Here is a 14,260-nt window from a genome sequence, read left to right as displayed (position 1 = left end):
TATGACGTCATTGGCAGGCGACACAATGACACTATAGACACGGTCCGTGTCACTAGTTAAAATTGCTTATTTCTCTGGATTTAAACATTCTTCGAAACATTTGGGATAATGTAAGTACACAAGTCAGCAAAATATATAACACTGTTCTAGTGGTTTTTGGATATTTTTTTACATATTGCACCTTTAAAGGATTACTGTTAACACAAACAGAAAAAAGAGACATGACTATAGATGTTGATTGAGAGCTGACGTATGTAATTTCTGCACCACTGCGCAGAACTGTAAAAACAAACACTGCTTTCAAAACAGCTTTCTGAATATGCCACCAGTCAGTCATTGATTGAAGAAAAAATAAATAAACAGGCCCACCCTCAGCTCACCTATATGAATGGTTTACTTATAGTTCTCCCTGCACACCAAACTGGGATAGGAGAAAGCATCTAAACACCAAAAAAGTCACATACTTAAAGTTGTTTCAACCTTTAATATTCTTTTAAAATAAAGTGTTTGATGTAAGTAGCATGTCTTTTGCAAGATAAACATTATTTTATTTAGTGAGCCGTGACACAAACACGCCAAATGGGAGAGAACTGTTGAATAGATCCACTGTTTGTGTGTGTATTTGCATACTCACATCTGTGTCTGGCCCTTTATCAGCTCCAGGGCATGAGAATGTGACAAATTCATGGCAACGTTTATGGACCACAAAACAGCACACTGACAGAGAGAAAAAGAGAGAGATGTGTTACATTTACAAAATCCCACATAACTGTAAAATACTGGTAGATAAAAAATATATGAGAAAACAGTTCAAACCAAGTGTCCTAAAAATTGTTAACAAACTCTGTTACTCTTCCTGCTCTGTGTGTATATGTGTATTCTATACTGCAGCAGAGCTGAGGAAGATAATGCTAATAAATCAGTAATTTAATAATGTACAAGTGTAAATTAGTGGACTACACTCAAACAAAAAACATACTCAGTGTGAAATCAACACCAGTATCATATTTCAAAGAGATAAATTATTACATTATATATAACAGGTTACATATTCTGTAGGCAGTGGCACAAAAAATGGGGTATGCAGTATATGCGGTGCATAGGGGTGCCGCACTTAAGGGGACGCCATTTTGCCGAAATTATTCTGCCGAAAAACTTTTTCAATAAAACGTTATAAATAATCAAGAGCTTAGTTGTTAAAGTTAATGTAATGAACATTTTTTTTAATTTTAATTAGTTAAAAAATTTTTTTATTATAAACTGAGTATATATCAACCGCTCACCATTCGACACATTGTCACAGATGTGGTCACATGACCAAAATGAAAGGAGGGAAACGTTCTGGGGCGCAGGACAGAAAAGACAAGGGATATCAAAAACAATGCATTAAAATGAGGACAGCAATGTCCAAGTGAACTAACAGAAATTGTTAAGCTTACCCTATTATTTTTTTCATTGTAAGTCATGAAGTCATTCAACATTTAACATTGTTGTCTAAGAGGACAAAGTGATTAACGTTAATATCAGTTCATTTCTGAGTAGCTCTATTGCTCAAAACAAATAAATAAATAAAAAAAGTCATGACATGTTTGTGAATGGGCGTTTGATTTACATTTAAGAGGAACTGAGAAGATTGTTAAGGATAAAAATTATCCACCTTTCGCCAAAAATTGCCGTTTTGAATTCAAAATAGGTAATTTGTGTGCAAAGACTTTTTTTTTGTGTGATTCAATTAGATATGAGTTTTTTGAAAATTCTTGTTACTTCATACTTCAGTACAAAACAATGCTGAACTTTGAAAAAAATGATGTTTTAAATGTTATAATAGTGATTTTATAATGTCTAAATATGAATTCAAACATAAAACGTGAAAAGAGCTATATTATATATATATTGTAAATCCCTCCAAAATTACCTAATTTTAAAATTAACATACTTTTTTTTTTCTTTTTTCACTCTTCACCTTTTTCCCCTATGGTATTGAAAATGGGGGAGGGGTTTAAACCTTTGTCCCTTTTTTCACCCCTGATGAGACTGTATCTTTCCATGCACAAGCTAGTTCATGGTCTTTTGATTTGACATTGATTTGCTGAAAGTTTTCTGCGGGAGTTAGTGTTAGGGGCTAGAATGCAGGGGGGCGCCAACACTGATCTTGCATACCCCTCAGCAAACATGCAGTTGCGCCCCTGTCTCTGGAAGGTTCTATTATATCCATTGTACAGAGAAAGACATCACAGACATACCATTGGACATACATGAATGAAAAAAAATAAATCTTATATTTATTTATTAAGCTTTTAGAAATGTATTTTTTGTATTCATGTTTGTTTCTCATGTTGGCAATATGACTAAAATCTTACATCAGGATACGAGTCATTTACTGTATTTAATGATAATGTTATTACAATATAATAATTTTTCTGGAATAAAGGGTAGATATGAGACCAATTTGTTAATTTTCACAGCAAAAACAAACAGCCTAACTGATTTAAATACTAAGTAGCAGGAAGTTCTGAAGCTTACTGAAGACAAGTAGACAGTCTTAATTACTAATTATAAGCAATAGAATGAATAAATACAATATATCAAAGATATAAATAAAATAATCAGTTTATGTTTATCAGGTTGGTTTATACCAGGGGTAGGCAAGTTCGGTCCTAGAGAGCCGCAGTACTGCAGAGTTCAGCTCCAACCCTGAAAAAAATTCTCCTGCCTATAGCCTTAGTAATCCTGAAGACATTGATTAGCTTGTTCAGGTGTGTTTGATTAGGGTTGGAGCTGAACTCTGCAGGAATGCGGCTCTCTAGGACCGAACTTGCCTACCCCTGGTTTATACCAACAGAAATGTATCAAATGTAAAATAAAACACTGCATAGTCCCCACTGTATAATTAATATACTTATTAAAGTCACAATACATATTCAGCAGTGTGACATTCTCTTTTATTGTTTGTTTAACATTATTAACATGTGACATAGCAGCAGGTTTATTATGCTTTATCACTTTAAGACCTAATACATAGATACAGTATATTGAAACAAATACAATTTTTCCACAAAATTATCTAATTTTGTGAATATCTGGCTGTTCAATCCCAGCAATCCATGAAAGAGAATAGGGTACAGGGTCACTCTGCAAAAAAATCCCCTTTTTTCTCTTATTGGGTTTGAACCATTAAAATTCATACTGTCCCTGGATCTACTGGGAAGAAAACTAAGTTATTAATATTTTAAGAGTCCTTCTTTTCTATTTAATGTATTGTTTAATGACCACAGAGCTATTGAATGTTTGATTTTGATTAGTTGATGAATATTTTAAGGGTGTGCAATTATTATTCAGTAAACATACAGCTATGAAGTAGTTCTAGATCTTTTGACCGCATTACACTTATATCACTTAGCAAAATCATTTCAGTTATTTCAAAGGCCACTTAAAGAAACTGACCAAGCTAACAAATAAGATAGGATAAAAATAAAAAAATGTTCTTACTAAGTTTTATTATGTAAAGCCTGTTCTATCTGTTCTGCTCTTCTGTCTCTGCATACACATACAGACACTCACGCACACACAGAGGGACACATAGAAACTTGTTATCAGTGCTGACCTTTGACTTATCAATAAAACAGTTGGTAACACTAAAAGACTAGTCCACTTTAGACATTCTATTAACAGTAAGTAACTTTGCAACTACATGTCAACTAGCAGTTAGTAGAGTATTAGTAGACTGTCTGCTTAATATCTTCTAACACTTTCTTTGTCAACTTATTCTACTAACCCTAAACCTACCCTAACAGTCTACTCTGAGAGTTAGTAGACATGTAGTTGCAAATGAATGAGAATTAGTTGACATGTAGTTGACATGTAGTTACAAAGTTACTTATAGTTAATATAATGTCTAAAGTGGACTATCGAAATAAAGTGTAACCAAACTGTTTAACAATTAAAACAACATTTCTCAGTAGCGAGTTTGTAATGTCACTGTTTTTTAAGTAGTTAAACTTGCAAGTTTGATATTAGTAGAGACCAGGGTAGGAAATAAAAAGGGCTTGAGGCAAACAAGCCACCAACATGATCAAATATACAAAGAAATGCCCCAGTACAATTAAACTATTTATTAACACTCTGATCTGATGAACATGTCTGTTTCCATTTGTCTGTGTCTGTTGGTGCAGTGTGAACTGGCCTATAAACAACAAAGTGCATATACAATGTAACGCTATTGATACATGATCTGCTTGGTCTTGTTTCAGGATGATGCATAGCATTTGAAGCCTTTCATATTTGCATGATGGTGGCAGGCTGAAAGGTGCTGTTATTTTCTTTGTTTTTACAAAACATTTACTTCTGTCAGGACCACTATCGTCAAATAGGATTGACAAATAGCATACAGTTTGGATTGGCGGTATGGTTCCTGACTGACAGAGGAGGAGCTGGGGATGGAGAAGGGTAATTAGCTATTGAGCAATGCGAAAACTGCTGATAATACTGAGGGACCTTATATATGAATGCTTAGATAGGTGTCGTATTCCCATAGGTAGATGGGGATAAGCTGAGAGTCAGCAGATGCGAGCTTGTCTAACGTGACCTGCCAGAACTAACGCTACGCTTGATTTATAGCATAATACTGGTGTTATACTTTTAGTCATTCTGATTTGAATTGCTTTAATTTTTGAGTTGACCTCTAAAATGTAATGTCTACATTTTGGCTAAGAAATAGTTAGCATTTTTTCCCTTTTTAAAAAAAATATTATTCTGAACATGGCTCATGTTAAAGACACGTTTTTACCTTCGTATTTATTTGCCTTCATGCATCGTTTTCTGCAAAGATATTTAACCAGTGGTGTATTACGTACTTAAGTATTGAAAGTAAAAGTACAAGTAAATGCAAAATGGAAAAGAAGCATATATATATATATATAATGTTCATACTCAGCTTGAGTAGCATGATTGTGTTCAGTTTTAACTCTTCCTTCCATTTTGTATTTTTGGGTAAGAATAAGAAGCACTTCATCCGGTACTTCATCCGGTACTTAGTGTCTTTCATTCCAACATAAGAAATAGCATTTAGATGTATTTACACAGTTTAATATATCTCAGAGGGGACATGGATGCATTTAAAATGGAGATTTACCGCTGATTACAGAACCGGCTTTTCTGACAAGATGCGCGTTAAATATCGCATGCGATTTATCGTGCAGCCCTAGTACAGATACTTCTAAAAAATACTTAAGTACTGTAACGAAGTATTATTACTTCGTTACATTACACCACTGTATTTAACAAGTTCATTTGTTTTACATATACACCATGCTAACCGCTGTCATGTGTGGTGAATTTTCTTTAAGTTTTAATAAAGAGAATTTTACTTGAATCATTTATGTTGACTAGTTTTTTTTTTTTTTTCCAAGGAATGGCGATATGGCAAAATATATATAAATATATAACAGTAATTAACAAATGTGTATATGTGTCACCATATCATCCAGCCCTAACTGAAAGAGAAAATAAATGTGAAAAAAGACATTAAAAGTGAAATGTAAGGGACGCATACACTTTTGCAGGAACAAGTCAGATATCTGGCAGCTCAGTGGGTAGCATTGTCACCTCAGTAGGGTTTCCCCATAATTCAAAGACATGCAGGTCAAGTGAAATGAGACACTAAAATTGCCCGTGGGTGTGAGTGTGAAAGTGTGTATGTCTGTGTTAGCCCTGTGATAGACTGGCCATCTGTCCAGGGTGTTTCCCTGCCTATGGCTCTAGCATCCTACAGAGGGCAATCGTTTTGAAGAATAGATTGATGGATGTCAAACATTGGCTACACACCAAAACGGAGAGGAAAGTATAGGCCCTACAGTTGGTGTTGCATAAGAATATCTAAAAAATTAAGCATTACAAAATTGCTGTCAGAGAATTAGACATAAATGTCACAATAACTGTGATGTCTCATTCTGATATGACCGTTATGGCAGTCAAAAGCTGAGGGAATAATAACGCAAATAGTCATATTTCAAATCACTGCTGATCTCAACCACATTCACATCAGAACATAAAAATAAATATCCTGCTCCCCTCCACATCATGAAAGGCAATAATGAAATAACACTTGCATTTTCTATTTCCTGTTGTGTGGGCTGCTCTCTGGCTCTGTCTCAGTGGACCTGAACCACTGTACAGATGGAACCTGCATAGATGTGTCTATGTGCCAAAACGATCAGACGTAAGTGATAAATACAGAAATGGAATAATGAAACCCTTATGCATAAAAAAATGGTTGTCACATCTTTACAGGTATTACTTCTGAGTGCACATTTAAAGGGTTAGTTTGCCCCAAAATGAAAATTAGGCTGCGTTTTACTCACCCCCGATGCATCCTAGGTGTACATGACTTTCTTCTTTCAGACGAATCCAGTCGGAGTTATATTAAAAATTGTCTTTGATCTTTCAAGCTCAACAATTTTTTACTGCAAGCCCCTTTCAAAATTCTTTTTTATTCACATTTGCTTCAACAGCAAAAGAAAACATGTACATTTCACATTTCTACATCTTCTAAAAGAGAGGGAAATGGTAGTTAACAAAGAAATGTTATCTTATATGTAAAGCATTAGATAATGTTTTATTATCCTTTGTTAACAACTTTTTTAACCATACCTAACTCATGTACAGTTTTTAAACTAGCATTAAAGGAGTTGTTAAAGGGTTAGTTCACCCAAAAATGAAAATTAGCCTATGTTTTACTTACCCTCAAAGCATCCTAGGTGTATTTGACTTTCTTCTTTCAGATGAATCCAATCAGAGTTATATTAAAAATTTTTCCTTGCTCTTCCAAGCGTTTGAATGGGAGTAAACGGGGCAGGGCCATCTGGCTATATAAGCGGGCATTTCGCCATAGGATCTCAGATCAATTCTCCTTCAGTGATGACGATCTTCCTTCGTTGACTTTCAGGACTTGAAGACGCTCGCCGTAGAAAAGCCTCGCTGCGGATAGAAGCTGCCATCTCTTCTGCACCCTCTCGCCGCTCCGCCTGCTCTTCGAGCTGCTCAACGACCAGCGCAGACACCAGCTCGTCCCCTGCTGCCATCCGGCGAGCCTAAATAAGCACATTTCTCACTAAAAGAGCACCGGCGTTGTTTCAAATGCCGCACCGTTATTGCACGTCGTGCAGTATTGCAATGCACGATGGTGACGGCCACCCAGAGTGCATTTCCTGCTTGGGCAAGCCCCACGCGGAAGCCGCTCTGACCGAGATGGATTGTTCACATTGTGTCAACATGAGTCTCACCACTCTGCGCGCTCGGATCGCTTTCTTTTTAGAGAGCGAATCCTCCCTTGGCGCCCTCCCGTTTTCTTCCTCCCAGGGATCTGTGAGGAAAAAACAGCGGGGCGAAGGGACTAAGCGCTTGGCCACGAGCGAGCTCGCGCCAGCCCAGAACCTGTGCACCTCGCCCCCGCCAAGCAGAGGATTCTCTCGTTCTCTTTCAGCACGCAGACCAGCATCCCTCGGCTGATGCGAGCAACATGGTCTTGTTCGGTCCCGTAGAGAATGAGCTATTAGATGACAGCATGTCTCTAATAGTATCAGACGCAGAGGAGATGTCAGGCTCTGTTGCTGACCCCGCCCCTTCATCGTCTGCCGAGCCCAGTGACTCTAAGCCAGGTATGGATGGCGAACTTTTCCACATCCTCTCTAAGGCAGAACTGGGATTGGAGTGGTCTACGCCAGAGGAGCCCACTCGTAGCCATCTGGATGAATGGTTCCTGCCGGGGTGAAGAAAAGGGTTACGAAAGGATGCCCACCCACTGCCCTTGGATGGAAAGCGAAGGTCGCTCACTCCTCCAAACCTTGCAGGACGACTTCTGCCCTCGCTGGACAAGCGTATTCCTCCGCCGGGCTGGCCGCCTCAGATCTACACTCCATGGCTGTGCTCCAGGTCTTTCAGGCCAAACTCTTCCAGGCCATGGATGAGCCAGGACCTGATGCCACATCTTTCAAGGAGCTGCGCAGCACTACAGACAGCTCTGCAACGGCCACCAGTCACCCCAAGCCTGCTCCAGCACAGCAGCCAGCTAAAGTCCCCGCACCGCGACTCACCAACCGAATTAATCCAACCCCTTGTCACATGGGCCGAGGCCTGGCGGGCCATCCCCGGAGTTTCTCATTGGGTTCTGGGGATTATAGAACGAGGTTATTCACTTCAATACGCTCGAAGACCCCCGTGGTTCAACGGCGTGGTCTCCACCTCAGTGCACAGCAGGAACGCTCACGTTCTGCAAGCCGAGGTAAAGAATTTGCTGGCAAAAGGAGCCGTAAAAACAGTTCCACCAGCTCAGAGCGAGTCAGGCTTCTACAGCCGTTACTTCCTCGTCCCCAAAAAGGATGGCGGCCTGCGGCCCATCCTCGATCTCAGACGCCTGAACCGTGCCCTCATGAAACGGCCATTCAGAATGACTACACTGAAGCAGATTCTCTCGCAAATCCGCCCAGGGGACTGGTTCTTTTCACTGGATCTCACATCCAGATAGCCCTCCATCACAGACGATTCTTGAGATTTGCCTTCGAGGGAGTGGCTTATCAATACATGGTCCTGCCCTTCAGGCTGTCTCTGGCTCCCCGCACTTTTACGAAGTGCATGGACGTGGCACTTTCCCCTCTGAGACAGATGGGAATCTGTATCCTGAATTACCTCGATGACTGGCTCGTTTTAGCAGTCGGAGGCAGAGCTAATAGCCCACAGGTCCCTCCTCCTCAGCCACTTAGAGCAACTGGGACTCAGGATCAATTTTGCCAAGAGCTCTCTGTCCCCCAGCCAGCGAACTTCGTTCCTGGGGGCAGTTTTCGACTCAGTCCACATGAGGGCGATAGTCACGCCAGACCGTGCACTGGCCATACAGCAGCTCCTTCAGAATTGGAGCTTCCTACTCTCTCAAAAAGTTTCAAAAGATGTTGGGCCTCATGGTCTCTGTGTGGCGTCATGGACGCATCCGCATCAAGGTGGACCAGGCCTGTGTGACGGCCCTGGCCCCCTGGAAGGACCAACAGTGGTTCAAGCAGGGCGTGACTATGGGATTGGTTTACAGAAGGAAAGTTGTCTCGACAGACGCATCCAACACAGGTTGGGGAGCTCTGTGCGAAGGCAGGCCGACCTTCGGCTCCTGGACGAACACGGAAGGCCAGCTACACATCAACTGCCTCGAATTGACGGCAGTATGTCGAGCTCTTCAGGGAACCAAGGAGCAAACAAGTCTCCTCAGAGGAGTGGATGCTCCACCCACAGACGGTTCAGAAAATCTGGGAGATCTTTGGCAAGGCAGAGGTCGACCTCTTCGCATCAAAAGACAACTCTCACTGCCAAACTTATTTTTCAAAGAATGAGGACGCGTTGGCCCACGGATGGCCCAACCTCCTCCTGTATGCTTTTCCCCCGATCGCCCTGATCTCCCAGGTAATCAGGCGAGTCAGGAAGCACAGGCACAGAGTGCTTCTGGTGGCCCCGCTCTGGAAGAACCATCTCTGGATCTCAGAGCTGTCTCAGCTGCTGACGGCAGCTCAGTGGCCCATTCCCCTGAGGCAGGACCTCCTCTCTCAGGCGAACCGAACAATCTGGCACCCCTAGCCCGAGCTGTGGGCACTGCACCTATGGGCTCTCAACGGGAATCAGTAGATCTCCCAGAGAGCGTCCGAGTACGATCTCACAGGCTAGAGCCCTGTCTACGAGACACCTCTACGCCCTTCAGTGGTCGACTTTCTCTGCCTGGTGCGAAACCCGCGGCGAGGACCCAATAACATGTGACATATCGGTGATATTGTCTTACTTACAAGAGCTGTTGGACAAGAGCCACTCCCCTTCCACTCTCAAAGTCTATGTGGCAGCTATAGCAGCTTCTCACGCTCCTATAGCCGGACAATCGGTGGGCCGGAACAACCTTGTTGTCCGTTTCCTGAGGGGATCCAGGAGGCTCCATCTGCCCCGTTCTCATGTTCCTATAGCCGGACAGTCGGTGGGCCGGAACAACCTTGTTGTCCGTTTCCTGAGGGGGTCCAGGAGGCTCCATCCACCCCGGCCCCTCACGGTCCCTACATGGGATCTACCCACGGTCCTGAGAGCCCTCAAAGGCTCCCCCTTTTAGCCACTCCAGTCTGCGAGCTTAAAAACACTGTCGCTGAAGACCGCTCTGCTGCTGGCGCTAGCATCGGTTAAGCGAGTAGGTGACTTGCAGACTCTCTCGGTAAGCCCTGTCTGTCTGGAGTTTTGGCCCAACGACTCCAAAGTCGTCCTAAAGCCAAGACATGGGTATGTCCCTAAAGTGCTCTACGTGCTCTAACATTCCACCCCCTTCAGGCAGTCGGAACAACTCTTCGTATGCTTTGGCGGCCGCACCAAAGGGTCCCCAGTCACAAAGCAGAGGATCTCTCGATGGTTAGTTGACGCTATCACACTAGCCTACTCCTCCCTGGGCCTTCAGAGTCCCATAGGAGTGAGAGCCCATTCCACTCGAGGCGTTGCCTCTTCCTGGGCGTGGTCTAGTGGTGTGTCCATAGCAGACATCTGTGCGGCGGCCGGCTGGGCCTCGCCGTCCACCTTTGCCAGGTTCTATATCTTGGATGTTCGTCACTAATCACCGGTGCATGCACGACACATACGTCCCACGTCATCCGCAGTAACGAAGTCTTGATTTTGTTTTGGGGGTGTACTAGAACATGCTCTCATGCTTGGTGGTTCGAAAAACGCATTATTTTTCACATAATTTTCGGAAGGTCCACCTTCCGAAAAACAAAATGTGTTGTGATTGGTTAGCTGTCCCAGTGCGTTGTGATGGGCGAACAGCTTAGACGGTGTTTCAGTACTGCCACGCCCCTTGCTCCGTCTTTCAACAAAAATTATAAGGGGTTATATGGGGTTATAATGCTCAGGGACAGAGTTAAAAAATAACTCCCCACCTCCCAACCATTCGAATTTCTGTAGGCGGGAATTCTTTGTAATGATATTCCAATGAGCCGCTTTGTGATATCATAAAGCCCGGAAAACAAACACTGTAGTCCAAACGAGCCGTTCGTTGTAGTTCTTGAAAAGGGATTTTTTTAAAAACGAAATACCTCCCTTTGGAGTGGACTTTGAGATTTGTAACTTTCTAGATCTTTTTTATGCCCAAACATACACACTACACACTGACTAAAATTTAAAAAGTGAAAAAGCATAATAGGACCCCTTTAAAAAAACGATTAGCTACAGGAGGCTTTTATAAGGGATGCTGATAAACCGTCAATGGATAGAGGTAAGTCTGCTGTAGTTATACCTCTTGGTGTTGATTAACTTGAGAGCGCTTCTCTTGTGTTAATTAGGCTAAGTATCTGATGTGCTCCTCCCGAACTTTGTTAATAAAACATCATTAAATGTATAAAAAAAAGATAAAAAAAGATGGCATTAAACAAATATTAAAAAATACTTTATGTTGTTTCTATATTCATTTGAAGATTGAAAGTGAAATTATTGCAATGTAAAAGTACATTGAAAAACTTTAACATTAGGTGGAATTGCGATTAATATCTTAATTTCTCGATTGACAGCACTAATATACAAGGCACACCTGTGCAATAATCATGCTGTCTAATCAGCATCTTGATATGCCACACCTGTGAGGTGGATGGATTATCTCGGCAAAGGAGAAGTGCTCACTAACACAGATTTAGACAGATTTGTGAACAATATTTGAGAGAAATAGGCCTTTTGTGCACATAGAAAAAGTCTTAGATCTTTGAGTTCAGCTCATGAAAAATGTGGGCAAAAACAAAAGTGTATATATATATATAATGTTTAAGCCATTCATATACCCTTTCTCAGTCTTATATTCATTTGTTCGGACACGTCATGTAACAAACAAAAATCTCAGATGTGGCATGTTTAAATATGGATATTTTTCTTACAAAAACGCATCAATGCGCTACAGGAGACCTTTATTCACCCCCCGAGGCCATGTGAGGCACATTTTATTAAGAATGCATGCGCTTTATTTGATTACTTTTGGACTGTTGAAAAAAAAACCCACCTGCTTACTCCCATTCAAACGCTTGGAAGAGCAAGGAAAATTTTAATATAACTCTGAATGGATTTGTCTGAAAGAAGAATGTCATATGCACCTAGGATGCTTTGAGGGTAAGTAAAACATGGGCTAATTTTCATTTTTGAGCGAACTAACCCTTTAATGGTTTATTAGAAGTAAATAGTTTTTTACTTTAGAGTTAGAGTTAAAAAAACAAAGTATTAAAAACACTAATCTAATTCTTAGAATCTAATTCTAACATCTAATTTAGGGCTGCACGATTATGACAAAAATCATAATTGTCGATTATTCCCTTGAAATTGTAATTGCAATTATTAATTACGATTATCACAATTTAAATTGAATGATGTTTATACCATTGTTTGATGCAACTGCATGCCGTATTTTTATATGAAAATAAACAAGCTGAAACACTAACTGAAAAACTTTTAGTGCTTTTCTATAGTATTCTATAGTATTAATTTCTATAGTATAGACTTAAATGTCAACTATACATCGGATTGGTTTCTTCTTTAAATTATAAAAAAGTAAAAATATGAATGGTATTATAATGTTATACTAAAACTAAAATTTAAATAATGGGAAAACCCCTTAAGATAACATGTAGAAAGAAAAAAACGCATCTTAAGCATGCAGAATAACATAAGTGGACTTTGAACGATTAATTGCCGCTTTGAACGATTACATAATTGTGGCATCCATAATTGTAATTGCGATTAGAAATTCAAATAATTGTGCAGCCCTAATCTAATTCTTTACATAAGCTAATTAAACAATAATAATTTGTAAATTACAGTAACAATGAATGAAGAACACACTATTTGTTCATAGCCTATTATTGTATTAACAATGTAAGGACTACAATTTATAAACTATGAATTGCCTACAAACTAAAAGTTTGCAAATGGTTTAAAAGTACTTTATTACTATATAAAGTGTTAACACATAGACTGCTTAAATGTTACAATTTTTACAGGGAACTAATAACTTCTATACGCTACTATATACACAGCAGTTTTTAGTGTTAGCACTATTCAAACAAAGCTGGAGGATAATTAAAGAGTAAGTGTATGATTGTTCTTGGATTTGCATAGTCTCTCCAGTGTTCCTGTAACTGCAGTGTAAAGCTGGACTGTGAGCTCTGGCACTCCTCAAATCCATTCAGCTGTGTAAGCTTAACAGGAGAGATGACACCACTGACACCATTTATCAACACACACTCAATGAACCACTCTCTCTCTATCTCTCTCTCTCTCACACACACACACACACACACACACAACAATGCTCCATTCAAACAGTGGCAATAGTAGAAATGTTCAAAAGGAGGGGCCACAGAGGAGCTAAAATGAGCAAAGAGGAGAAAAATTAACATGTCGATATGATCCCTATGTTCTTGAAATGTGAAAAAAAAAAATCATAAAACTACTAACATAAAATGCATATAGCCTAAGCTGTCACTGTATATCTCCCAATAAAATGTCTAAGGAAGATAAATGTTTAGTTTTATGATTAAAGCTCCGTACTTTTCATTGTGGGGGGCAAAACAAATAATGCAATGAATGCAACACAATAATGTACAAATAAACATTCAAAAAATAAACAGGGTTGTTGTTGGCATTTTTATTTGATTATATTTTAAAAGACTGATTAAAGTGTAAAGCTTTAAAAACGTATAAGACCCATTTTAATTTAACAAAGAATCGCTATGGAGAAGGTCAAACATCACAAACAGGTTGACAACCTCAGTGTTATAAATGGCACTGAGGAGGAGAACACTGGAGCCATGCACCAACAAACTTTTCAAACTACACTTCACCACCATTTTTAAACATTATCTCTGTTTTACTGTGGAAACAGTTACTTATACACAAATGTTAAAGTTTCACATTAAATCTGAAAAGGGAAATCTTTTACTTTTTTTCGACTTTATTACTATGACTTTTATATAACTGTTTTTTTTTTTTTTTTTTAAACAATTGTGGCTGTCACTAGGTGTCAAGTGTGGCTTTCTGGGGCTTTGACATAAACTTAAATTCACGTTTCAATCAGAAATACATCAACACACTGCAAAAACTGTGCTAAACAAACTACTTCACGGGGGCATTAAAGTGCGTCTGTGTGTGTGTGGCAGAAAACCTTTCAACCTATTGGTATTGTAGCGAATCAGCTCATGGTGAAATATGAATAATTAATCATAAC

At 39.9% G+C, this 14,260-nt stretch overlaps 1 protein-coding gene across 1 annotated transcript in view; it reads right to left on the bottom strand.

Annotated features, from left to right (window-relative positions):
- Window positions 1-7,079, bottom strand: part of LOC107716883 (protein kinase C alpha type-like) — a 94,520-nt gene extending 87,441 nt beyond the window's left edge. The window contains exons 1-2 of the mRNA XM_016523489.1: window positions 6,938-7,079; window positions 635-717 (exon numbers count right to left, since the gene is read on the bottom strand). Coding sequence (XP_016378975.1) covers window positions 635-717; window positions 6,938-7,079 — 225 coding nt within the window. The remainder of the gene's footprint in view (window positions 1-634; window positions 718-6,937) is intronic.
- Window positions 7,080-14,260: the final 7,181 nt, after the last annotated feature.

The sequence above is a fragment of the Sinocyclocheilus rhinocerous genome, unplaced genomic scaffold (assembly GCF_001515625.1).
Source record: "Sinocyclocheilus rhinocerous isolate Xijiao unplaced genomic scaffold, SAMN03320098_v1.1 scaffold59, whole genome shotgun sequence".
Classification (NCBI taxonomy): Eukaryota; Metazoa; Chordata; class Actinopteri; order Cypriniformes; family Cyprinidae; genus Sinocyclocheilus; species Sinocyclocheilus rhinocerous.
The sequence above is the reverse complement of the archived record's forward strand: the minus strand, read 5'-3'. Positions and strand labels throughout refer to the sequence as shown.